General features: G+C 38.0%; 1 protein-coding gene across 7 annotated transcripts; it reads right to left on the reverse strand.

Moving 5' to 3' along the window:
- Window positions 1–1,053: 1,053 nt before the first annotated feature.
- Window positions 1,054–27,939, reverse strand: TANK (TRAF family member associated NFKB activator). Of its 7 annotated transcripts, none has more exons than XM_042822274.1 (10): window positions 27,851–27,922; window positions 25,822–25,895; window positions 23,764–23,910; window positions 21,127–21,235; window positions 20,182–20,294; window positions 12,422–12,601; window positions 11,315–11,391; window positions 8,652–8,770; window positions 6,589–7,172; window positions 1,054–2,360 (listed from the first exon to the last, which is right to left on the reverse strand). In XM_042822274.1, the coding sequence occupies exons 3-10, from the start codon at window positions 23,860–23,862 to the stop codon at window positions 2,193–2,195; spliced, it is 1,449 nt and encodes a 482-aa protein (XP_042678208.1). In that variant the 5' UTR covers window positions 23,863–23,910; window positions 25,822–25,895; window positions 27,851–27,922; the 3' UTR covers window positions 1,054–2,192. The 7 variants fall into 7 exon arrangements, with proteins under 7 accessions (XP_042678208.1, XP_042678207.1, XP_042678206.1 ...); XM_042822273.1 differs by lacking the exon at window positions 27,851–27,922 and adding an exon at window positions 27,264–27,478; XM_042822272.1 differs by lacking the exon at window positions 25,822–25,895 and having other exon boundaries at window positions 27,851–27,939.

Consider the following 27,939-nt stretch of genomic DNA (forward strand, 5'->3'; position numbering starts at 1 on the left):
CCCCTTGGAAACTCCCTGATAGGAAGCACTTTGCTTCCCTGCCTTCAAGTCAGAGCCAGGAGTCAGTTCCGTGACTCCTGGCTGGGAACGGGGGCTCCCATGTTGTGTGCAGTCACCACAGGGTGGCTTGGAGAGTGAGCCCACCCAGCAGCCCTGCATTACCCCGGGGTGCTGCAGGCTCTGAGGCAGCCAGGAGCAGCCTTGGCCAGCAGGCCTGCTGTTCTCTTTTCTCTCGAGTTCTACTTTCTTCCTTCAGATTTATTATTATTATTATTAATGAATTCACATTTCCTATTTGGATTCAACCTCCTCTGCCTGAGCTGAGTTTGTGTGAAAGGGGAAGAGAAGGGGAGGAATGCTGAACCTCCTCTGGTGTGTGTAATAAAGCAGATGTCCCTGCTGGCAACAGCAGCCTCCTCCAGGAAAGCTGTACGAGTGGGGCCTACTCAGGGACAGCACTCACCTCCCACCTCAAATCCCTCGCACTGCTTGGTGTGAGTTTTGCTATTCCTCAAACTCAGACTGAGCCTATCTGGGCCCCCCTGGGCAGGCAGTTTTAAATACCCAATATGAAGCATGTCCTTCAGATGCCGCGCTGGCAGGAACGGGAGAGGGATGGAGTGTGCTGGGTGAGTAGGTTTCAGCCAATAGTGTCCCGCAGCTCAGCCCAGCAGGGCCTCGGGCTGCTGCTGGGTTCCCACCTCTGCTGATAGTGGTGCTCATGGGAAAAACGCTTCCACGCAGAGTGGTGTGTGCCAGGGGACAGATGACTTCATTTTCTTTAAAGGTGAATCACAGGTGATGCAGGCTTAATAATGTGAGCTTCTGAGCTAGGATTTCATGGTAGAGAGGACAAGTTGGTATTGTGTGGGTTAGGCTGGAGACGTGCAAATCCCCACCTTCCCTCCCAGTGCTGGAAACTCGGCTCCTCAGCAGCCTCCTGGTTGTACTGCAAGGTACATCACAGCCACATGGGCAGTCGGGTGCTGAACGAACCCTCAGCACTACTACCAGTGGGGGCTGAGAGCTGCTAACAGGAACAAAGTCTTTCTCCAGGTCACAACGCAGAAGTGCACTGTGCACTGCTGTTTATTACAGTACACTCTGTTGACAGCCAGTCACAAACATGAGATATTTAAAATAGAGCAAATAACTGCAAAAAAATCCATTCTAAAAATTACGCAGGTATATATTTTTTCCCCACAGAAAAAGATCATCTGCAAAAAAATCTTTAAAAAGTGTTGTACTTTGCTGCTATACAAATATTAATGCTAATTTTATCAAAAATCAGGGCTAAAAATCATACTCAGTTCAAATGCCAAAAGCTCTACGTCACTCATTATCATTAATATAAATTGTTTAGTAAAAAACCCATGACTTTTAAATTTGAACCCAATAAATCTATAAAATGTGCAAACTTTATCAAAATGCAACGTTTCAGCCAAATGCGTTTAACTTCCATTGAGAAAGCCATTCTGCATATTCAGGTTAGAACCGAAGTTACTGAGATTTCTGTGCTTAGGTTTTCCTCTGGCCTGTCTAAGCCATAACAGACTTGAACAATCCTTCATAGCAGACCAGAAGAAAAGGTAAACCTTTCCATCTTTGATATTCTTACCTTTAGGGACCCTTCAGGATTTTCTTATTCCATCCTTCATATTAATATTTTCCATGAAATAGTTTAACTAATGATTAATGCTAGAAAGGTATATTATCACAATTGTTATTTTTTATAACAAATTTTATAAAAGAAACTAGAAATGAGAGCCTACCTCTCCTTCACATTCCCTTCAATTAGAGAATCATATCACTGGATATTGAGGAGAAATCCTAGCAGTACACCAATTTATCTTCCAGATTAAAGACTTAATCCTGCAAATCTGTACTGATAAATATAATCATGACTTCAAGCCTATTCAGGCAAACATTAACTGGGAAAAAAAAAATTTAACCACAATCCCAATGGCAATATTGAAGCATGACAAGCAGTAATGCGAATTACAGTACTGACTTGCAGTTTCATTTTACCTCGTCAAATGACAATGAAAAAAATATGCTTATCTGACAACTTCAGTTAGTTCTTGTTACAAGAAGTCTCAATTCTTAAATTCTTAGCAAATCTATTCAATAATAATAATAAAAAACCACAAACAAGTGTATGCAAAAACAGTGACCCACTGAATTCTCGTATATTAAGACTGTACTTTAAAGTGGGAATTCAGATGCCGAAGAAAATCTTCCTTAGATGTCAGAGATGGTGGGAAAACTTCTCGACAGAATTCACATACTCCGCGCTGATTCAGTTCAGAGTCTGTATAAGTTTGTGCCAGCAAATCATTGTCTTGTGGCTGCCAAATGAGCTAAAAGAAACAGAAAATGATTACTGCTGTAGTTTCTAATGTGAATTACATTATGCTGTGGTTTATATTTATATTAAAAATATACCCGCCTCTTTAAACTAGGTTTACTTAACATATGCCTGGCAGAGGCATTAACTGGAGAATTCTCACTTAAGAAAGACAAGCTTTTTCTTTTGAAGTCCCAGAGATATACTACCTTTGCAAATACCTGATGTTTTAACATCTATTAATGATAAATGCTGCAGTGAGCAGAATTCTGTAATATCAGTCTGATATAAATTCTTTTCTCTAACGTTGTATTTCTATTCTTTTTATGATAGAAGTCTTAGTACATAATATCCATCTTTAGTACCATTTTTTTAAACCTTAAAATAAATATTTATTGCACAAAGGCAATATGAAGTATTTCTATTCTTATTGGTATACGTCGAATTTTCAGTTTACTTGCAAAACAACTAGAGCAATGTCATGTGGTCTAAGTTACTTAATTGTTTTGACTGCCATTTAGTGTAAACATGTCTCAGGTGGTCTCAGTTTTGGGATTCTTTCTGCCATGACAGCAATGAACTCACCATGGCCATTGGAATATCCATCCATACACTCAGGCAAACTATGCAAACTATGCTAAATTTGGTTCAGCAGCTGTTGCTGCTCTTGCTACCTGAGCGAGCTAGTTGAAAGCCAGCAAGTCTGTTTACAGACCATGGGGACATGAGCCTGAGTGCATGCCAGTTATATGGCTTGATAATACCCAGGATTCAGAAATTCAGTTTTCAAAGCAAAGTTAAAAATAAAATTTTGCTACTTCAGCACTAGCAACAAACCCAAGATAAAATACATAGCAATGGTACGTGGCCAGGACAATTAGGTTTTGAGTAAACTGAAAATCAAATGCATGCTGCTGTGACTACAAAGTAGACAAACTGGCAGCAAATTGATATCAGATCTATGTGGGACTAGAACCTAAAAAGGGAGAGTGCCCTCCAGTTTTTTGGTTCATCTTTCTTCTCTTTTTCTTAAATCGCATGCGGAAAGGTGAGCAAGAATACTTCAGAAAGTAGTTTCTTTTGAAATTCCAAAGTTCTAGCTATCCATTCTAATCCAAGAGTTTTAATTTTTAGGAAATTATCATGTCAAATACTTAGAATCTGTTGTACCCCCCCGCTCTGGTACAATGTACACGTTCACTGTACAATGAACGTGGCTTTCACAGTAGTTGATCCCTGTGTTTAAACCAGCTGCAACTTCCTGGAGTCAAGTTCTTGTGCTCTCCATATTTAAACAGTGTTTAGCTTATCAGACAGCGGTAGCAGATTTACCATCTTTCATTATGGTCAGCAATCCATATAATTAAATTGGCTAATTAGTAATTAAGTGCAATCACACCACTTCTTTTCAGCTAAAAGAGCCTACTTACTGTACATTGCTAGTGTAAATTGCATATTAAATTTTCTAGACACAGACACAGTCAAACATCCCTCCAGGAATGTGTTTAGAATTACTTGTTTTTAATACCAAATCATGTAAGTTGCCATTTAAAAATATATACTATTGTAAAAATCCACTAAGGACACAATAAGATTTCCAGTCTTAGAACCACGACATAGAAAGAAAAATACTCATCCAGCAAAATGCTGAAACAAGCACTTAACTTTAATTTCTTTCGCCGAGCGTTCAGCATGTGCTTAAAATGTTTTTCAGTACAGAGATTTATTTAAGCAGATGTTTCATTTTTAAAACAACATCTAGATTAAGATCAATAGACTACTGACTTGATTTGTAATCATGAACATTCTCAGAAATGTTTTTGGCTGAAACAACCCCCGCAAATTGTGAATACTGGTAAACATAATGCATCTCTGTGCAAGTCTCAATTAACAGTAGTCTGTAAAATCCTAGGTCCACTAATAGCCACGCTTATTTTAATCTGCTGCTCTTTTCAGTCACTCTTTTTTTTTTTTTTTTTTTAAGTTACATCCAAAGAAAACAGTACTGAGTTTTCACATTTAGTATCCACAAAGAAGGAAAGAGCTAAATTTATTATAGCAACTGAGAGCAGTTCCAAGAACTTACTGTTGCCAAATCTACTGCATTTATGGGGTTTTCCATTTTATAAGTTAACATACGTAGTAAATACTTGAAAGTTTTATCTACACTAGGAAAAAAATAGTCAGGTATCTCATTCCTCCCCACTGGAGCTTTACCAGTGGTAGGGATGATGGCACTGGAACTACTCCCTAAAAAAGTCATAAAAATCCCAGGAACAAATATTATTCACAGTTGTTGTTGTTTTAATTTAGTACAATAAATAGACATGTATGCAAGTAACATTAAAAGGAACCTAGTGTTTTAATCTACATACATATTATCTATAAATCCAATTCACTAGGAATTGGAACCGAGTCCCATACAATAGGAAAAGTACATTAAAAACTGTTTTGTAGGCAGCTAATTAAAGTTGACGGATGTTGAGAGAGAGATAGATGTATATTTAATAAATTCTAAAGTATTACTGGCTTAGTTCAAACAAACTTTTGGATAAGATGCATTCTGATCTATATCCTGTATGTTCTATAGTGCTATGTAGATATGACTTATTAACACTGAAATAGTTTCTCATTGCCTTTTTCCCTCCAAAAGTTGCACTTATATTTTTTCCACAAAGCAAATAATTTACATTTTAAGTGGTGGTTCCCAAATTAATTTCTTTATTGCAGAGATACCAATGATCGAACCAAAGCCTTACTGCTATTCAACCACAATTTTTCTCCACTTTTTGAAGCTGCATACTACCCTATCAATTTATAATCACATACCAGCTGTTTCACTGGCTGTAATATACAATGCAGGGTGCCATCTATTGAAAAATGAATACACAGACTAACTAGTAAAAGAACACGCTGGAGAGAAAATACAGATAAAGAGAAGAATAACAAGGAATGGAGCGAATGCTTCACAGCTCTGCAGGAATTCTACTAGTAACAAAATAAGTGAATTAATTTGTTTAACTCAGGCACAGCTTTAACAGAAGATCCAATGAAAAATAAAGCACAATAAAAAACTAAAATTAGTAAGTTAGTGTAATTGAGACCCCCTATGCTACAGACAGGTATTTAAAACATATTTAAAAACTCAGGCATATAGTTCAAAATAACAGAAACAGTAAACTTTGTGTATTTTAAACTTTCACTCAAAACTGATTTGCAATGGAAAACTGAACTTAGTCTGGGTAAGTTTTAGCAGAGGAAATCATAACTAGGAGGTAAAGCTCTTTTGCTGCATGTCATTAGGAAACAACACAAAATTGTGTCAAAGTAAATAGTGAAAATATTCAAAATCCACCCTCTCCAAATTCCTAAACATCACTATTTGTGTAGTTTTGAGAAGCTCTCCTTTCATGAGGTCTGAGAAAAGCCTCAGAAATACAATAAATAAATAAATCAATTGGAGTCTATAAAGGTCTGCAATAAATACACGAGCAATTTCAGTCGAGACAGAATGCTACACAAAGGAAGTGAAATATTCAGAGACACAACTGATAGAAGCTGCCAAACCATTATTCTGCCTTACAGTAATTGGGCCTTGCTTTCAGGAACCTCCCTGGACTTTGAGTAGTAAGGACTTAAATTCAAGCTCAAAATACCTACGGAAACGCGAATTATTTTAGTGTACTTTCATACATTTGTCAAAAGAAATAATTACGCTTTCCTATTTGACTGCTTAAACTGTGACAAACATATTTTTGTTGTGGACAGTAGGAATAGGGTTCTGTTTATAACTCAGATAAAGATAAAAAGTAGATCATTTTTTTTCCACAGTGTACGTTTATGTTTAGTTTTCTAATTAATTCTTCATACTCTCTGTTGTACACCTGAAACAATTAAAACAATTACATGCCCTATTCATCTAAGATAAAGAGTAGAAAGAAAGAAAGTGATCTAGGTGACAGCTTAGGATTAATGAAAGCTTTGAAATAAATATAGAAGCAGTTAATATCTACACAAACTGAAATTTGGGTGATATTTATTTAAAGTCTTGTCCTATTTCCCTGGAAAAGCGCCTTGTACACATATTTCAGCATCAGTGAGAAGAACTGGCAAAATGTATTGTCTTAAACAGAAGACTGGTGAGATATCTCAGAGAATATGTTAAGTGTCAAAGACCTTAGCAATACGGTTGATCACATCATTACCTTCTTTCAAAGTCTACAGTATTTAGAGGAAGATACCTGATGAGGACCTCTGACGGTTGTTCCAGGAGCTTCTAAAGAAGGAAAAATCACTTCAGGCACACCTTGGCTTGCGTGCTTAGATATAAACGTGAAAGCAGTGTCTGCTGTTTTCAAGCATGTTTTGTCACGAGTATTTTCTATGGGAGTGTTTGCATGATTTGGAGGGTTTGTTTTGTCAACAGTAGTTAAGCTTTGTAAAGCTGAGGTCAGGAGATCAACTCCATGAGCTTCAAATGAGTTAGGTTCCAATTTACTGAGGTTAACAGCACGGTCTCTGTGCTCCCGGTTAAAATGATGATCTTGAAGCATGTTTTCAGCTATACCAGAGCAAGGAACTGTTACTTTTTCCTGAGTGCTCTGCAAGAAAGCAGAGTCATTGTCTGTAGGTGGAAACTTGACATTAAATTTAGAAAGTGATTCTACAGAGTTGTTGTCCTCATCTTGGCCCACTCCTCTTGGTGTGATAGATGTGATGCATGATGCACCTCTATTTATATCCTGCATAACCCGAGGCTTAAAAAGCTCTTCTGCTTGTTCATCAGTTTTATCAGTACACTGTATTGGCATGGAAAACTGTATTTCTGTGAAGAAAGAATGAGGAGAACATTAAGAAAAATATCATTATAAAAGGTGTGATATTTTTTCTCCACAAGATTTTTGATTTTCCTTCTTGGCTTTTTAACCTTTGTTTTGTTTCTTTGAAATTGGTTCAAGGTGTATTTCTCTTCCATAACCATTTGCTCTGACTCCAAAAATATCAGAACAGAAATAAAAGAAAATAATTGTTTTATTAATTAGATTTCTCTTACATTTTTGGCTACAAACACTTCCATTTAATTGTAACCTATGTCATCCCATACGCTTAACATATACCTGCATGTTCTGACAGAAATAAAAGTTGGAACCAAAAATATTTCACACAGCACCAAGAACATTCTAGGCCCCATGAACAAGATTTGAGAAGGCACTCAGGTACCAAACTCCCAGCAAATTCCAAATTAAGAAAATATTTAAACTGAGCAGCTATTCAGAAGAGGGATCGTATTTCCCTGTGCTTCAAGAATCTCATGTTCATTTTTGGCACTTTGTACATTCATTGTACAAAGACCTTCTGATAGCAGTCAGATACCATAGCAAATGTGAGCTGCAGAAGTGATAGAAGTCACACAGATTAAATCTATATGATGTAAAACTTTCTGCACAGATGAGTTAGGCATATTTTTAAATAAAATAAATGAATTCTGGAATAAACTGCCAAGCACCCACTTCTCAAACAAAGTTTAGTAGAATGTAACACTACAGTTTCAACTTGGCCCTCTGAAGCTACAGGCTTCAAAGACAAACTTAAATTAGAAGCAAATGCTGGAATTAATGTGTTTGCTTCAGTGATGTAAATTTGGCAAGTGGTTTTTGAAATCACTGAAGAATCTGACCTTACTATCAAGCAAAGCTAGAAAGAATACCCACAATAGCCTTCATTACGTTAAATATAAGCATTAGCAAACTGGATGTCCAGGATCTCTTCCATCAGCTGTATAAATCAAGTCTGTCTTTTGTTTTCAGGGAAGAGTTAAGCTCTTGTCTGATATAACTAAACACCATGTAAAAGTCTGAATGAGGAAGTCTAGAAAAATCAGTACTCCGAGTGTCCTCGGTTCAGAAGTTTTCCTCTAACAAATATGAGGCTACAGACATTTGAAACAGACATCTTTTGAACTGACAGCTAAATTAAAAGCAAGCAAGTTCTGTGTTTCACACGGTACGATGGGATATCACATGCAGTAAGTGCCTGCCTCTCACTCCAAGGGACAAAACAATTCTAAGAGTTACTGATGTGACGACTGTCTTCATAGCATGTGATTTGGAGCATTCGTCATAGAATGCCAAAACTGGCGATGCGTTTTCTTGGTGAAATACTGAGCACCATGTGAACAGACTTGAAAAAGGCAGATGGTAAACAGTGGAAGTACTTCTATGTATGTGTAATTTACAGTATTTTCAAATATAAAGCAAAGCTTTCAAACAGTTGAATCACAATAAGAGCTTAAGTATGATATTACCAGTTTCAGGTTCTGGCTTTATTTTAAATTTACTCAGTTGGTCTGTTTGTTCTCTGGCTAGCATACATATTCGATGACACTCTTCTTTCATCTCCTGAAAAATAGTCTCCAGATTCTCCCTAGAAGATTGAAATTGTAAATTAGACCCTCAATCAATTCAGCTTGTTGTGACCTTTATTGTAGTCACACCCACAAAGAGAAAAACAATAGTGTATGCTACTTTTCTTGGATACCTTGTTCTTCAGCATATGTATATACATTTCTGTTCTCAGAAAAAAAGCAAGCGGAAAAAGGAAAAACAATATAGTCAAGGAGCTGTTTAGTCATAATATATACACACATTCAAGTTTAGGGCCTGACTCTGCAAGGACCCTGAGACAATCCAGCCTTTACACTTCTTTTCCAGCTTCCTCAGGTATCAGTGGGACAGCTTGTGCAAGACACTGCTTATATTCCATTCTAAGCAAAATAGGGCACTGCTGCTGCTATGAACACTAATTTTTTTTTTTTTTTTTTTGTGGTCTTCAGACTTTACAGGACAAGGAACACACAAGCATTTGTTATTGCTCCTTCCTTCTCTGTCTACCTCACATCTTGGAGCTGTGCTAGTAAACTTATTCCTCTGCTTTATAAAACATGACTCAACTCCTTTTTTTTTTTTTTTTTTGAGGAGTATTTTTTATTACATCTTTTCCAGATTATATGATTATCCAAAATTTAGTTATCTGCACTAAGACTGATAGACATTGCTCTTCATGCTGATTTGAGATTTTTTTTTACCCTAAGGCACTAGACATCACATTATGCATAAATTTCCATTGAGAAATTTTGATACATTTGCTGAATACTTTATATTTCTAAGCATAATAGCACAGATATTATAAAATTGACTTTAATGATGAAAAAGTTAAGTTTGTGTGTATCTTTGCTTCAAAAAAAGCTCAGAGGGGTCGTTTTTCTTTATCTCGATACATTGTTTTCCTTTCTATTGCTATTCATACAGCAATCAGGACTGTCATGAGTTGTGCTCTTACTCCCCCTGCGCTTCTCTTTTTGAATACAAATGTCTACCTGGACATCATTTCAAAAAAGAAACTCCTAGAGAAGAAGCTAAAGTTCTGACCATTTTTCAAGTGTTTCAATAAATAAGAAATGGGAAAATTCTCTTAATACGTTTTTAATTGGAGCATTAAAATATACGTATGATTAGATGAACCAATCTTCATTTGCTAGACATGTGATAGCATAATTTTTCTACAGAAAAAAAGCTATACTAGAATCACAGGATCTTTTGAGTTGGAAAAGAAGTTGAAAAGTCATCTCATCCAACTCTCCTGCAGTGAGCACAGACACCTACCGCTCCATCAGGTGCTCAGAGCCTGGTCCTGCCTGACCTCTCAGAGGATGGGCATCCAACACCCTCTGAGCAACCTGTGCCAGTGCCTCACCACTCTTATCATAAAAGACTTCTTCCTTATATCCAATAAAAATCTCCCGTTTTAGTTTAAAATCATTTCCTCCTGTTCTATCACAACAATAGTCTGTCACCCTCCTTCTTACAGCCCCCTTCTTAGAAAGGACGCTCTCATGTCTCCCTGGATCTTTCTCTTCTCCAGGCTGAACAGCCCCAGCTCTCTCAGCCTGTCCTCACCGGGGAGATGTTCCATCCCTTGGATCATTTTTGTGGCCCTCTGGATGCACTTTAACAGCTCTGCATCTCCCCTGTACTGAGGACTCCACATCTGGACACATGCTCCAAGTGAGGTCTCACCAGCGCAGAGTAAGGGAGTTATTTGAGAGTGAGAGAGGGTACAGGCAGAAGTTTTTATTCTTTAAATATACATAAATAAGGACATTAAGTCTTTACCACAGACTTATTTCCCTTTTCTTATTGTACAGCAGTAATGATTTAGTCTAAAGATCCATCTGGTTCACCTAGTCTATGTCAGAGCATGGCCAAAATCAGATGCTTAAATAAGAGTAATAAGACAGCAAGAGTTCACAATACTTTTTTCCCTAATTCTCTCCAATCCTCTTCAAGAATATTTGACTTGACATTTGCAAAGGTTGTAAGAAGCGGTGTTATTGTCTACCTGGTGAAAAGTGCAAACCTAAGAGCATGGTCAATATCTTTCTCAAAACACTGGCTGAAGGAGGAATGTTTGCTTAGGAAATATACTGCTTTTGGTCCCTTGGTCATTGTCAGGGCTGGATGCTTTCAGTTTACAGATAAACTGGTTTCAACCCCTCTCATTTAGGACAAGAATTATTTCTTCACTCTATCAGACCTCCTCCTGTCAGTGCAGCAGGCTACTCTGCTGTGCTGCCATCAGTTAATCCATTACAGTTGTATGTTCCTGTTTTGAAGAAAGCTAATGCAAGGGAGTTAATGCTAATCCAAAACCCAGCATTAAAGTCCACTGTAATATCCTGTAGAGTTTAACCTCCTGCTGAACTCAGCAGCTATTCTTCTCGGCTTATCTGTACATACTTGTAAAGCTCTTTTGTGATTCTACATGGCTTTTTTTCCTTCCAACTTCAGCCCTGCTGCTCCCCAGTACTTTTTAAGGTACTGTGCAGAAAGGATGGAAAATGAGAGGTCATAATTAGTAGCAGAAAAGACAATTGTAAGTAAGTTGCAGAAATAATGCAGAAGTATTTACCTTTCAGGCAAAGGTGAAATACCAGAAATCCCTATAGATAATTCAGGCTTATCTGGAACAACTTTCTTACTTTTCACCTTGAAGTAAAACATGAAATTATGGATCACAGGTTAGCATATTCATTTTGCTCTTCGGCCTGATGTGATTAAAAACGCCGCAGTACCCTTCATCCAGTCCTTCCGGAAGCACTCAAAACATTCACAAAACAACAAAAAAATTTTTTTACTATTTCGTGAAATCCCTATTTTTAGTTCAGCTTTTAGCAACTCAGTGTGGCATTCCTCTGCTCATACTTCCTAAAAGGAAACTTTTTCTATGAAATTCTAAGAATCTTCCTTCGCTGTAAGTCTGTTTCAATCATATATAAGATTCAGATTATGTATTATGTATAAGCTCGTTAATGAGGCACCCAGAAATTCCAGCTCTTAGAAAAAAAAGTAATCAATTTATTCACAAAAACAATCAATGACATCAAAAGCGAATACGACAAGAGTTCTCTCCGGTTTTCAGATGTTCTTAGCTTTGACTACCACCTTGTGGTTCGTTCTAGTATTACATTGCTTTAAGTCAATGCCAGGTATTAAAAGATTCTACAATAAACGGCCATTAAGCTCAGTTCCACTAAATCTACATTACCAGATGACCTGGATATGTTCATATGTGCTCCACACCAGACTCATAATATGATCATATGTCTGTCAAATTAGCTGACATATGATGTCACCCTAGATGCTATTTCACCCTATTTCACCCTAGATGCTATTCTGTAACAAAAATAGAGCGGGGTAAAAGCAAAAAAAAAATCAACTCAATCTTGATGAAAACTCCCAACTGAAGATTTTAAAACTGAAATGCTGATCTCCAGTTTTTGCAAATGCTAGTATAATGATGACAGAATGTAAAAATAACTAACATAAAATCAACCAATGTATTGAATAGTTCAGAGTTTCTACGTGCTTTATGCGCTTTAACAATTTCCTAGTAATGATATAATGTTGAAATTTAAAATCACTTTCTTAGAATAATTAGCATAAACATGTTTGAAAAGAGTGGTATTTTACAGAAGATTGGTTTTTCATTTTATCTCCACTTGGTTTCTTATCTTACCTCTATTTTGTATGTTGGCATCTGTGTACCCTTTTGGACGTCATTTAATTCTTTCAATTTGTTTTTCAGAGTTCGTATTTTATCTTCTTGGTTGGAAATAATGGACATAAGCTTCCTTTCCTTTTGACTGTTTCTGTCCTCCAGTTGCTTCAACTTCATGCTCTCATTTTCTAACTGTTCCTAAAAAAACAATTTAAGAAATTCCAGTGTATTCACTAGAACTGAGGTGTGCGGAATTTCACTATTCAGCGGTCCAAAAAAACCTAAATTGAGCTTCTCCAACTTAAGTCAGGGACATTTATTTACTACAGTACTAATTTTGAACTGATAGTAAGGACCTTCTACTGCTAAACACAGATATATCTGATCATATATGATTAGTCAAAACAATTGAATTTTCTGAATTTATGACAGTCATATTAATGTTTTTAGTCATTTTACTGCTGAGAGTGCCCCTGAGGAATCCCAGACCCTGCAGATAAGAGAGAATTTGGATATCAGAAGGAGGTTCTTCACTGAGAAGGCAGTTGGGCCCTGGAATATGCTTCCCAGAGAAGTGGTCATTGCACTGAACTTTCTGGAGTTCAAAAAGCACCTGAACAACACTCTCAGATATATCAGATTTTTGTGTGGTCCTGTGTGGAGCCAGGAGTTGGACTCAGGATCCTTATGGACCCCTTCCAACATGGGATATGCTATAGAAGAGTCTGGGGAAAGGAGGAATTCCTTTCTGTTGAGGAGAATCTGGCCAAAGAATGCCTATGGAAACTTGATGCACACAAATCCATGAGCTCCAATGGGATGCACCCACAAGCACCGATGGAGCTGGCAGAAGTGGTTGCCAAGCCGCTCTCTATCATCTTGGAGAAGTCATGGTGAAATGGAGATATGCCTGCGAACTAAAGGAAAGCTGATGTCACTCTTGTCCTCAAAAAGAGCAAGAAGAATGAACAGGGAAACTACAAGCCAGTCAATCTCACCTCCATCCGTGGGAAGGTGATGGAATAGTTTATTCTGGATGTCATCTCCAAGCAAGTGGAAGAAAAATTGGTTATTAAGAACAGTCAATATGAATTCATCAGGGGGAAATCATGCTTTACCAATCTGGTAGCCTTCTATGATGTCATGACTGGCTGAGCAGATGGGAGGAGAGCAGTGGATGTTTGCGTAGTTGGACTTCAGCAAGACTTTTGACATGGTCTCCCATTACATCCTTGCAGGTAAGCCTTGGAAGTGTGGGATAGATGATTTGACAGAGATGTGGATTAAGAACTGGCTGGCCAGCAGGGCTCAGAGGGCTGAGATCAGAGGCACAGAGTATACTTGGAGGCCTGTAGCTAATGGTGTTTCCCAGCAGTTGGTACTGGGTCTGGTCTTTTTCAACATCTTCATCGATGATATTATAATAGGTCATCAATAGTCTGTAAAAAGGTCATGGAATGTGAAGAGGAAAGAAGAAAATAAAAAGAACACTGTTCTTTTGAGAAGAATGTTTTTTTTTTTTTACAAATGGGATCTAAATAGATTGATGTTGTCTGTTTGGAGATTAGATAGGTAAAGGTTAACCTAAACTATAAGATATTGAGATATTATCAGCAAGATAACCAAAATGAGACAATAGCAGCCATGATGGATCCATAGCTGGTCTATGACACACACTGCGTGGTTAAGAATGGGTGCGTACACATACAGCTGAAACAATAGTTACGTGCCAAGTAGCTATTCTACCTACCTAAATTAAGTCGGAAAAATAGCATTGAAGGCAGTTTTTTCTTTAGTATCAGTTGTGACTTTATACAGTAAACTTAAGGTCACAGTTTCAATGCAATTCTGGAAACTTGCTGGAATCCCAGAGATTCAGATTAAACTTCTTCTTAGGGGGTTCAAAACACTGTCTAAAAATAGGTTGTTCTTATCCTAGAAAAAATCCTCTCTCACAACCATTTGCAGATATTACAAATCCATTCATTCAAACACCTTTGAAGTGACAAGGTATTTCTGCTCTTTAGGTATTACAAACTTCCTAATTTTTAAGGCTTAGGGACCTTTCCCTGTACACTTTGCACTTTACAGGACAGATCAAACACTTTCAGTAGTCTTCTAATGTAGAATCTGTACTCTGTATCACTGTAGGTAAGAACCCAGGGAAGTGTGTGAATCAAATAGCAGCAAAGGAGGAAAAAATGAGAAAGATTTCTGTTCTGAAAAGAACAAGGTGTCTGAAGATTTTAGGCCAACAAATCCTAAATAACATAAATTTCTATAATTGATGCTGCAGCAGCTACATTTAATTTTTTCAAGAGGCATGAGAACATTAAAGGCATAAGAAGTAAAGAACATGTAAAGGAAATATCTGATGAATGAGAAATCAATCAATTCATCAATTTGGGAAAAAATAGCTTCTATTAAGCAGAGATGGAGGCACACATAAAAGTATTTTCAAGAGATCTGAAAATACTTCGAAGAAAATTAAAGCAGAGACAAAAGCTGGACATTGTTTTACAATTATATACTTTTCCACATTATTTAAAGACTACAAAAGTCTGAACAGCATTATGCAGCATGAGAATAAAAATAAAATCATAGCAGCTACAAAGAAGACTTCAGTATTGTTCTGTGTATGAAAGAAACATGAAAGCATATAGCAGCTCAACTCATGACCTATTTACTGAATACATCAAGCCACAGTTAAATATGAACAGGGCTACACTGTTATTCTTCTACCTGAATAATACAGACTAAATCAGAAATAGTTACCAGAAGGTACCAGGGAGTGCTCTGATCATGTAAGACAAAACAAAACAAACATGAGGAATGGTACGAGGAACTGATTTTTGCTGTTCCAGTAATAGAAGGGCAGTAACATTCCATGGTGCAAGTTCACAAACACCAAGCCACACAGAGCCACTGAGTTCCCAAACATTCCCTGCTCAAATTCAATTTCCATTAAAACAAACAAACAACAACAACAACAAAAATCAACAGCACACAGCTACTCTGGTATTTTTCTTTGAAAATAAGCTGCTTGGAAACCCAAACGCCTTGGAAAAACCTTATGTCAAACACAACAGTTGCCCTTAAACAACTCTATCTTAATGACAGCAAATTAATTCTTTCACTGAGCCTGTGATATAGCACTGATCAGCACACAGCATTTATCCATTTGAAACTAAGCTTCAAAAAATATGCACTTTTAAAAACTTCTGGACAGCCAGTAGCTTTCTTCCACCTTCTCCTGCAGGCAGCAGGGACAAGATTTAAGAGATGAAAAAAAGTTATGCGGGAATCAATGTTGGAAGAGCTTTTCCAACAAGTTTCAATGAAGATATATCAGATTTAAGTACCATTTTTGTGCAACTTTGGGATATCATCCTAGGAAAAAGACTGGAAATTGCTTTTGGGGATCTCGTAGCAATACAAGCCTTCACAGCTTGATCATCTTACAGTTTCTAATACTGTCAGAGTTTGGATTTTGCAAACAATGTGGTAACATTATGAAGTGCACTAAGTTTTAGGTTAATGTCATGACAGGCATGCCACATAGGTGGCACCTGCTCAGTTAAGTACTTGGCTGCACAACGTATCTTTTAAGAATGCTTGTATTAGCACCCAGCAAAGAGGTTATTTCTGTATTATGAAAAGGTTAACTCTTCAAACAATGACACTTGTTTTGGGGAGGTTTATCTCACAGAACATTCAAGTTGGAAGGGACCTCAAAAGGTTCTCCAAATCAACCTACTAATCAAAGCAGCAGTCATAATGTTTGACCAGGTCTTGAATTCCTCCAAGGATGGAGATGGAAAAATCTTTCTTGACAACCTTTCCTGTCTGTCCTCACGGTTAAAAATTTTCCCTTTTATTCAGTTTGAACCTTTCACATTTCAAATGCCTATTGTCTCTAGCCCTCTTGCCATGCACAATTGTGAAGATAACCTCTATGGAGAGCTATTAGCTTTCTCTAAAGCCACTTCTTCTCCATGCTGAACAAGCCTACGTTCTGCATTTTCTTCTCATGGGGTTTCTCAATCCCCTGACTTCTCCTGTGGGCTCCTTGCTGAACTCCATTGTTTCATCGTCCTTCCTGTATGGGAGGCATCCACACTGGATATGGTATTCCAGATGCAGTCTACTGAACGCTGAATAAAGGGGCTACTCACTTCCCTGAGGTTTGCTAGCTGTGCTCTCAGGAAACTGCTGCCTTTTTTTGCTGCTGGGGCTCATTGCTGGCTCATGCTCACCTTACTGTCTAACAAGATCCCAGATCCTTTCCAGCAGAGTTGCTCCACAGCACAGCCCTCAAATTGTACTGCTGCAAAGACTGGGCCCTTTACTTTTCCCCTGAAGTGCGCTATAATGGCCTTCCCCTTCCCCTTCTCCTCCCCCCCACCCCCCCGATGAGTTCCTAGGATAAATAAACTTTTACATGATTTTAATGGAAAATGTTACTCAGCTTACAAACTACTGTAAGGGATTTCAGGGAATATTTCTGGTAATGACTTTCAACAGCTTAGCCACATCCATTATTTTGGGGCAGAGGTACACTAAACAGATAAAGAAATAGGCTATACCATAATTTCTTAAATCACAAAGAAAGGTCTAATTAACGTTACAAAATGCATCCTATTACTAAGCTAAATGCATAGACTTGTTAGCTACCACGAAAATCTTAAAGCACAGCTTTCTATGCAACAAAGACAGAAAACAGTGACACCAGAGAAGCTGACACTGATTCTACAAGATGGATGTAGTAGCTGCTCTTAGATATCTAAGTCATTTTATTCCCACAATTCTGAGCACAAAGAAGACTGCCATACATTGTCATTCTTTTTACTATGCTAACAGCCCGCAAGACAAACATTTACTGCAGAATAAAAAATTATGTATATTATGTGCATCAGTCATTCCTGATACACAATTGCTTCCATTTTTTTGTGGCACAGGAAATTCTGATCATCATGCTCCATGTAGCATTCAACACTAACGCTTCTGACCAAGGAAAATATGAACATGAGCGTGTCTTCTTGCCACAGGTACTGACTTTAGCTTCCTGGTTTATGGACATTGATGACTGACTACTAAAAATAGCACACAGAAGAAGCTTTACTTGACACTGGTTAATTGACATGTCTCCTGGATAACTTTGATGCAGTTGCTAGAGACACATTCTTCCTTCTTAATAATGTTGAACCAGGCAGTACCTAAAAACAGCCTCAGAAAAACCAGCAATTCAGGTCCCTTTGGCCTCCTCAAGCAGGGATCTGAAGAAAATGTGGTAATTTTGTATGTAGTCTGGTACTGACCACCAAGCCTGACTCAGTGAAGATGAATGAGAACAAGGAAAACATTTTATGACACCCTGGCAACAACATTTGACAACAGCAGATAAAATGGACAAGTCTGGCCAAGTTTTTGAAGCTGGAAGACAGAAAAGCAAATCCCTACATCATTTTGAACTTCCGAAATGTAAGGCCTGGCCATACACCTATCACAATCAATCCAGCACTTCTATTAACTGTGCTGGAAGACAGATCACAGTTTTGCAGAGAAACTATATTGGACTTAGCAGAAGACAGTTTCAATGGGTTTGGGTAAACCTAATTTACTATTCTGACTTGAACATTTTGCAAGCCTAAAAATTTCACTGGAAAAATAGAATAAAGGACTTAATACAATAGAGGACAGTATTTATAGATATCATTTATTTGGTTTAGAGCAAAACGTGGATAGAATATAGTTAGAAAAACATAGGCTTTCAAATAAAATATATAAACGTACAAATTTGAATACCTAAAAAAGGCCAACAATTTTGAATTGAGTTAGATTGTATCTAATTAGTTGAATTAGATACAACTGAATTAGTGGTAAGACGATTACTGTTTTTTGTCTAACAGAAGTCAAAAGATGATGTCTTGAGAAGAGTGCAGTAAAGGAGAAGGCGTTCCTGATGCATCCCTTAATAAATCCCCAGATTTTCATATCCACACTTCCCATGTTTTTATTAACTTAATAGATTTATCTCCCAAGAAGTTTTGCAGTTTTCCCTTGAAACATGAAATTCTACTGGTTGACTGCTAACTCCATGAATAATTCTCTCTCTCTCTCTCTCTCTCCTTTTTTTTTTTTGTCAACCTGGCCTGTAATAATAATTATTATTTGTACTTCATTTGTTCAGGAAGACAGGGATTGTGCCTGATATAAGTGCACATGGACTACATATATATAGTTTACTTTACATGGAGTTTTATCAGAAATCTTACCATTAGTGGCACAAAAGAACCAAAATCCAGATGAACTGGCTGAGAGGCAACCACAATAACTGACTAAACCAGAATGCAGGCAGATACAAATAACATATTCCATTAAGAAAACAGCACCTGAAACAAAGACTCCTGGCTCTCATGCACTGTACTGTATAGATGGCATAATTTTGCAGTGTTTTCCCATATGAGAAGAGTAGATAACACAGCTCACATTTTCAGCCATTATACAACTAAGCTGCTAAGTGAAGCTACTGCCTTGGAGTGCTCAGAAACAAGAGCACGGAATATTAGGCTTGGTCACATCTTCATATGCAACTGCAAAGCTGAATATATCCAATTCAAGACAGAGAAATGCAAAAATATGCAAAGGTGTTCCATCAAAGAATTAACCCTTCAACTGCACTGCACTACAAATAAATGTGGAGTTTAGGAAAGAAAGTTCAGGAAATGTAAAGTTTAGAAAAGTTTGTGATTATATATTTTTCTATGTAAAATCTGTAAAGACTCCTTTTTATTTAAAAAGTAATGCATAGAAATCTTTGACAATAACAAATTTAAAACGTTAGCAAAGGCTTAGTTTTAAAGAAGGTTCCTTCAAGATAATTAAATAAACATCAGTAATCTACTGCAATTATTAATTAGCATAAATTAATTAATTTCTGATTTGAAAACTGCATTTCTGTGAATTTAGCATAGCATGTTTGTTCATAGCTATGGCTTAGGAAACAAATTCTGAAATTAACTGTTTTTAAATCCAGGACATGATAGTCATAGGTCTTTTTAAGGTTGTCTTACAGGGTCTCTGTTAGGAAGCTTCATACTCTAAACCAAGAGATTTCTGCATTACACAGTAGCTCTCAAAAACACAACAGAATGACTTAGAATAAGAACAATGTGACTTTGTGCATCTCATGTCCCTGTCTTTACCAAACATACAAAATCCACCCACAGTATTTACTGCCTATTCTACAGAACTGATTTATTCTTATTCCTGTTACTTTAAACAGGCTGTACTGAAAACTTCCATGTCATTTCAGTGAATAGAGGAGACGCTGTATTAAAATCGTCTGCTTAAAATTAGACAAATCATCAGTGTCTCCAGAGCAATGGGGAGTTTATTTACCACTCCATCACTTCTTGAGTGCAGATTCTCCACTTCTTGTGAAAAAAACACACAGACTGGCTGCAGTCTGAAAACTCTTCTGAGAGAATGAGATAACACCTTCTTGACCACTGGTTTGGGCAGATACAGAAAAAGTAAGCAAGTTCCTACTTTCTAATCAAAATTATTATTCTAGGGAGCTGGAGCAAAATACAACTACACTGGGAAGTTTCAAAGACAAATGCTCAGTTCAACTAACTAGGCTACAGGGCACAATGCTCACACACTTAAGGATCTTGTATTGGAAGAACAGTTCTAAGACACCTGTCCTTAGGTTCTCACAGTATAATCACAGAACAAACGTAGTCTTACACTCAGCATGCAGCAGACGACCATACCTTTAAGAGCCTTTCTCTTCGCTTTGCTACATTCAGTTTTTCAGAGAGCTGGCTAAAAGATAAGTTGGAGGTTTCAGTGTCTTCATGCCTCAGAATGTAGGGATGCACATTACCTTAAAACAAAAAGCAGCTGATTGTCACTGTATCTTCCCACAGACAGTTTCTAAGTACAAGCAAAAATTAAGATTTGCTAGGCTTATATTAACTTCTTTATTTTCTTTCTAAAAATCTTCATATTAAACAAGCAAAATAAACCCAATTGTGCGCTTTTACAGACAATGTGAGACTAATCTAGCCATAAGAAGTGTACAGGTATTCTTAAAAATAAAAGCCAACCACTTTGCTAGAATTTATGAAAACCAGAAGTGTTAGGCTAGTGTGAACAAATATTAAATGAGCATGGCAGACAAACACATGGTTACAGTGACTCTTTTCTATTATTTTTGTAATACAGTAAAACAGTAGAAAATTATCAATCAGTGACTATTTGATTTGAAAGAGAATTATGTGCTTATAAACCCTTTAGTTATCCAATAAAATCAGCGTTACGAGACCTCCTGATGTAAAAGACATCTAACTACAGCATTCACATCTAGAACAACCCATGGGCTAAACTTATTAGCAGACAGCTGTACAGTTAATATGCAACTGTTTTAATCTAATGAATGATTTGAACCCATATTTTCATAACTTCTTTTTTTTTAGTTCAGTGTGAGCAGGTTCTACATAAAAAGAAAATCTCACAATTTCTTGAAGAGGATACAGAAGTGTTGCATTTTATAAATAGATTTTGAAACGGCACATTTGCGTTAACTCTCACGTTCACAGAAAAGCATGATAGTGCTTTGAAAGATGTATATTGTGAAAGCTGAAGCCACGAAGTCAAAACTATTCATCAGTGCAGCACAGCATAAGAAGAAATAATGTGCAGACTGGAGTACATACCTCTATTAGCATTCAGAGCAGCTAACTGTGAATTCAGTTTTGCAATAATGCTGTTTTGAAGCTCTATCTGTTCCTGCTGTTCACATATTTGCTGCATGTAGTTCTCTGTCTGCAAATACAATTTAATTAGCATTAATCTTGTTTTGTTTTGACTAGGGGTCTCCTATTTAGCATATAAAAAACAGCTCTGACTTTTAAAGATGACTGTAGTTGTGGACCTCTGCATGAGAAACCAACTACAGCCACCTTCGGCTAGTCTGTACTTTTGAAACTTTGCTGACTAGAAAAGATACAGTAGTAAACAAGAACTAATTTTCAGTAACTGTTTCAACTACAGCACTTATAAAGGACAAGATGGCTTCAGTCTAGGAGTGTTCATTCACAGCCACAGAACATAGCAGGCTTAAAGTTAGAAATATTTTATTTATTTCTTCAAAATGCGGGTCAGTTAGCTTATCCATAGATAGATATAACTTTCTTTCTCTGTCTTTTCTAACAAGCAAACAACATTACTTATCCCATACAATGCATCCTTTGTAAGTAACAAACTGCCTACCTACACAGCTCCTGTGATGTACACTTATTTTTCTAATCCGAACAATGGGAGGGAAAGCAAGCAAAGAAGTGGCCAATCAGCTCTATTCATTATCTAATCAGAGTTGTGCTATCACCAGCCATAAAGATCCTAATAACCAGACATACAGAACCTAATAAAGCCAATCACATTTCAATGAAGTGTATAAATGTTGTTAGACGGCCAGTTAATTGAACAAATGGTGGCAGGAAGATGCTACTACTCAAAAACTATTATTCAGTTAGCACAGCCCTAATGTTGCAGTTACAGTAGCACTAAAAAGAAGTGAGAAAACTTGTGAAATCCCAGCAAGAAAGCTTACAAGGTTGCACTAAATTAAGAATATGCCTATTACTGAACAGGTCAACACCCAGCACAAAAGCAGGTACATTTTCACTTCTATTTATAATGAATCCATACTGATTTCTAATTCTCTAATCTCAGTCACATTTGAATTTCACACTCCTCTACTGCTCAGTGTGCTTGTCTGCAAAGTAGGCAGGAATAAACCTAGAAGCAAAATTTATTTTAAAAGGTTGGGTAGTAGTTGTACTATGAGAGTTTATATATAAAAAAAAAAAAAGTGATCAAAGAGCAGTACTCTCCAGCAGCTACAAGAGACCTCATGAAGCAGAAAAATCACTGAGAACCAAATTGAAAATGTACAACAGCAATGTCTTGTCAACACTTCTGTACAGAGCACAGACATGACAGCTAAAACAGACAGAAGAGAAGATGCTTTTGACAGCCAGTGTGCACAAATTATTCCTTGAGTCAGATGGCAGCAACAAGTTACCAACTAGAAGATCTGCATGACAACCAACCATCCATCTGTATCAAACACCATCTGGCCGAGATGACTCTGGCTTCTGTGTGCTTGACATGGCTCCCAGCTCTAGAGACTGGCAAAACAAGTGGCCTATTGGTAACTTAAGTAGTAAACTGTTAACAACAGAATGGTGGACAATCCAACAATGTGTGAAGGCCACACAATGAACAGAGGAATTTACTAGAACAAGGCACTCTATGAAGATGATTCAAAACCCATGAGTTTGGCTTAAAAAAAAAAAACAAACTGAAAATGAATCCAAAACAAAAATACTCCAATTCTTCCTGAAAAGATACTTCAATTCTCTTCTGAAGTTATGGAATCCAACTACTGAAAGTTTGACTAAAGCAAAAATTTGGCCTAGTTGGTAATTCTTTATGAAAGGCTTTTGGTTTTTATTTCAGAACCAGAGAAAACATGAAGGGAAATACTGCAAACATTTGGTTCTCTTAACACTGATGATCTCACACACTTCCCTACCTTTCTTCTATGGACTTGAGAAAGGCTATTGCCTGACCTTGTATTCAGTGTTTTGTTTCTAGCGCAGAAATTTCTCTCGCTGACATTTTAGATGGCCTAGAAGTATTACCTTGATTGCTTTTCCTTAAAGTAATTAACTTTTCATCTTTATTTGAAACAGCAAAAATGGTAAAAATTCAGAGATGCTCCTTACAAATTAGAATGCCTCTAGAGTCTGTTTCCTTAACTTCATAATTAAAGAACAATTGTATAGTTTTGTCTTTTTCTTTTTTTTTTTTTTTTTTTTTTTAATAAAACCAATGCATATTCTAATAGTTTTCAAGTAAGTTTGCTGTAAATGTTGAAAGAAAGCTCCATTGTCCTAATAGCTTTCCAGTGCTTAATACACTGGAGTCTTTAACCTATTCACAATAACAACTCAAAAAATCACTTTTGAGTAAAGCAAATTAAACTTCAAAATGTACTTCATTAAAGATGGGTAACATGCATATACTTCACTGCAGTTTACATTAATCCTTCTTCAAAACAGAAAATTCTCACCTTTAATGTTTCAGGGAGAAAAAAAGTTGAAACCCACTGATTCCATTCACACCTTAATGAGCTGCTCTGCAGCTTAGTGGCCTGGTCTCATAACTGCTCTTCTCAACTCCAGTGCACTCAAGTGAGTAGCTGAAGTGAAACCGAAATCTGTATGTACCACAATCCTCGACTGAAAGAACTGCTTTACAAACACAACTGAAAACCCACCACATACTTTTTGCTGTAGTTCTTTCACAGCATGGTCTCTATCCATGCATGCTTGTCGATAGGCTTCATAAGCTTTGTTAAGTTGTTCTCCAATGTTTTTGTCCATAACTCCCAATGTTGTTTCATCACTGAAAGGATGGTCAAGTCAAGAGATCTGAAAAGTAATCAGAAGGGAGAGAAAGCCAAGAAAAAGAAGTATATAACTAAAAATATACATAACAACACTCTTTTTATTATCAGCTTCAAGTAATATGTGCAGTAATCTTGAGCATTAACTCACAAAACAGACAGAACTACAGCTCTGCTCATCTCAACATTTTAATTCTATGTATAGGGGTATCTACCCATATCTATCTATAGGGGTATGTTCAATTATAAGCTAAGTAAAAACAGGTTAACAATGAATCAAATTCTGGACATACAGAATTTAAAATTGAGGCAAATCACCAGTTACCTGATTTTACAACATTTCAGACAGCTTAATGTTTACTCAATTGTAAAATAACAGGAACCACTTAAACAAGCCAGAACAGAATGCAGCTTTTTGCATTAAACATTTTAAAGATAAGAATTCAATAACATTAGGTCACATCAGTCTATCTTACTCTTTGCCACACTTGAAAATGGCAACACACTCAACACCAAAAGTTGAATAAAACAAATTTTATCTAAAAAAAACAAAAAAAACCAAAAAAACAAAAAAACAAACAAAAAAAACCAACAGTATTCCCAACCAGTAAAAATTAGCAAGAATTTTTCCCACATTATTATCAACCTTTTATACTTAGAGAGCAATTTTATTAGCAGCTCCTGAAACTAAACCTGCTGGTCACTGAGGCATAACAGAACAATACTGACTGGTTACAGACTTCAATTTCAAGACAGAATGAACTTTGGAAACACAGATGCTTTGCTTCCATAATCACAGATGACATAAATTTTAAGATTTCAGATTAAAATTTATGATAGGGTAAGTACAGTAGAGGATAGATGAGTGAAGTCACAAATAAAAGCAAAAAAGGGCCAATATTATGAAAACAAACAAGCAAAAAAGAGCATCTACAGCTCCTCTCCTAGTTAAATATTAGCATGGTTACCTCACAGTACAAAGAATGGACAGCCACTATCATCTATCACTGTCTTCTGGGTTCATGCAAAAACCACAGACACTCTTAGAGATAGTGGAGCTGCCAAGAAAATAAAGCAAGAAGGGTACGAGCATAACCTATCTAAGACCCTGCTCAAAATCCTAAAGGACTACAGCTTTAAGTTTTGTTCATTTTTTCTTGCTCTTGGATATCTTTAATGCAGAAAAGAGGTTTGATTTTCCTAAAAGATTCAGCTGTCTACTGCACAGATGTTGTACCTTTTTGTCCTGTTAGCTTTACTGCAAAGATGTGTGCATATTGCAAAAGCAACTGTATCCCAATTGTATCTCAGGATGGCTGCACTTTATTAATAGCAAAGTGAATTCTTTAACAGGGCCTTTTGATACAAGAAGTATTACAACAGTGAATGGGCTTCAATCCAGAGTACCCACAGTTCATAGAAAATGAAGGCATTCATTTCATTCACGGAAATTCAAATTTCAGTTTGGAAAAAACAATGCTTAAAAACAATGCTTAAAACTGATATGTAACTTCCAGCCTTCTACTGACTGATTGACTGAATTGATGGAGGCTGGCAATATTAACAAACATTCTTACTCTTATCTAACCTACAGTAGCAGGAGACAGAATTGTAGCACTACACCCAATTTTCTGTTTGGTAGATAATAATAATAAAAAAACAACAGTTGTTTGTAGTCCAACTCTATGGAAAAAGGCCCATGAATCTCAACTTACAGGTAGCTACCTAAAAGCCAGGCTCCATGTAAGAAAAGAGGAATAGAAATAGTCCATAATGATATTTTAAAATGGAATTGCCACAGAGGAATTGGTCCTGTATACTCTATACCCTGGACACTGGCTTCTGCTTCTACTCCTCCCTTCTCTTTCTGCAAGCACAAGTGGCTTTACTGTAAAATGTATCAGCAATCCAATCCAGCTTAAAACTAAACACTTACAGGTGTTTTGGCTGTGCTATTTTAACGCAGGTCAGCTTCATGGACCACTTCAAATTGCATGATAACACAAATACCTGTGTCAGTAGAAGGATGCCAACATAAGGAACGAAACATCAGCAAAAGGCAGACAGAATTCCTGTTTTCATTCATAGCAGTGACTTCAAAATTGTAACATAAAATCCTGGTTATGTAATAGCGATAAAAGCCTGCACAGACACAGAACATGATACTCCACCTTCTCTCACATCAGGTCATGCATTTTTGCCATCTATTTGTACCGTGTCAGCATTTCTATGCTGTATGGTTGAGCCATGCCAGTGAACTAGCACCCTGCTGCCTCTAAACAAACAAACAAACAGGATGAGGCTGCTGGAGCACCACTACCAACACAAGGAGGCAGTGGGAACATGAGATGAGCTGTGGGTAGGATTGCTGCAGTCTGGAGTCTAGATTTACACTGGATTAAACTGCTCGGTAGTCACATCCCGAGTTGTCTGGAATAAATAGATAATGTGAGAAGCAGTAATATCCAGAAATCCTGAAAATTTGAAAAACTGGATCTTTTTTCTGCTTCTCCTTCACATGCATCAATATCTATCAGGAAAATTGCCAGTTGTTCCTTGTAATTTTCTCTGTTCCTTTCAACCAGTTAGGAAGAAAAAAGTCACCAAAAATATCCTCTCTATTTTAACCAATCTTAGTTATGTTGCATCCACTGAACAACTGGAACACATTCAACTCAAAGCTGACAACCCTGACCACCAACATTCTAGATTCATTAGATCCTGAAGACCCTGGGCTGGATGTGGCTTTGGGCAGCCTGGTCTGGTGGCTGGCGACCCTGCACATGGCAGGGGATTGAAACTTGATGATCATCATGGCCCTTTTCAACCCAGGCCATTCTACGATTCTTTCGCCACCAACCTTCTGGAGTCAGAGCAGAAGCAGCAATACAGAAAGCTCTGTTTATTCTACCAATGACAGACTTAGGGAGATTAACACCAGAGTCTGTCTGATAAGGGAGTCCTGTAAAAGCAAGCAGCTGGGTGTTGTGCTCCATGGCAATGAGAACATGAATTCCATCTCTGAGTAACGTCTTGAACACTGGAAAACAACTGGGTAGTGAAAATGGCGTAAGACAAACCTGTGTGTAAACAAACTCAGGGAAACCTGCAGAAGCTCTTAAAATCCTTGCTTCCAGCAAAACATTCGCTCATACAGGTGGAGAAAGACAGCAGCTGTAATATGAATTTTCCAACGCCAAAAAACCTTGACACAAAAATCAGCAACATTCTGCTGCACACATCTGAAACCGCAGCAGCACAGAGTGCTGCACACACACTGAGTTTCCACTGTGCCTCAGAAAACACCTTCCATTCTGAAAAATAAGGTTTTAGCTAACTATGTGCACATAGGCTTTCATTCATAACGTACTTGCCTACCTCTCGTAGGTTCACATAACAACACAGATGCCATCCAGACACAAGTACTTCTCTATGTACTTCTGCTTTCAAAACAGTTTTTTTCAATGGAAATATTTATAAAAGTTACACTGCCATCGTCTTAGGAACTGGAAACCTGTCGAGACGATCCCTTGGCAGCCACCGCGCGTACAGCTCGGAGCGGCAGCGGCTCTCCCGGGCTCGGGGGGGGACGCCGGTTAGCGGTGAGCTGGGCCGCCCCAGCCGCCCTCGGCCGCCACCCGGCTCAGCCGCACGCTTCCGTCCGTCCCTCCGCTCGCCGCCCCGCTGCTTCCGCGGCCTTCTCGGCAGCGCCGGGGGCGGGTGAGGCCGCCCGGGCCCTTCCGAGGGCGCCGAGAACTGCTCGGCGCGGCTCCGTCCCGCTTCTGACCAAGGCGGAGCGCCGCCGGGAGGAACCGGCGTTCCCAGGGGCGGGCGGCGGAAGCGCGGAGGGGGCGAGGGCAGGGCTGAGGGGGAAGGTCTGCGGCCTTTCGCCACGACACGCGCCCCAGTCCCGAGACCGAGCGCCCGCCGCTCCCCCCGCGGCTTTGGAAACGACTCAGACTTACGAGCACCTCGAGGAGCCCGCGGCCGCTCCCGACACGGGGCGCTGGGTCCCGCCGGAGCGCCTTAACCCAGGAACCAGAACTCACTTCCT

This window comes from Centrocercus urophasianus, unplaced genomic scaffold, assembly GCF_019232065.1.
Source record: "Centrocercus urophasianus isolate 14NV4802_14NV808 unplaced genomic scaffold, USGS_Curo_1.0 seq_20, whole genome shotgun sequence".
Taxonomy (NCBI): Eukaryota; Metazoa; Chordata; class Aves; order Galliformes; family Phasianidae; genus Centrocercus; species Centrocercus urophasianus.

Coding starts and splice junctions, on each gene's coding strand:
- TANK (XM_042822272.1), bottom strand. CDS start 23,862: ATGGACAAAAACATTGGAGAACAACTTAACAAAGCTTATGAAGCCTAT. Junction 20,295..21,126: donor TGCTCTGAATGCTAATAGAG/GTATGTACTCCA, acceptor TTTTGTTTTAAG/GTAATGTGCATCCCTACATT. Junction 8,771..11,314: donor ATTTCACCTTTGCCTGAAAG/GTAAATACTTCT, acceptor TCAATCTTCTAG/GGAGAATCTGGAGACTATTT.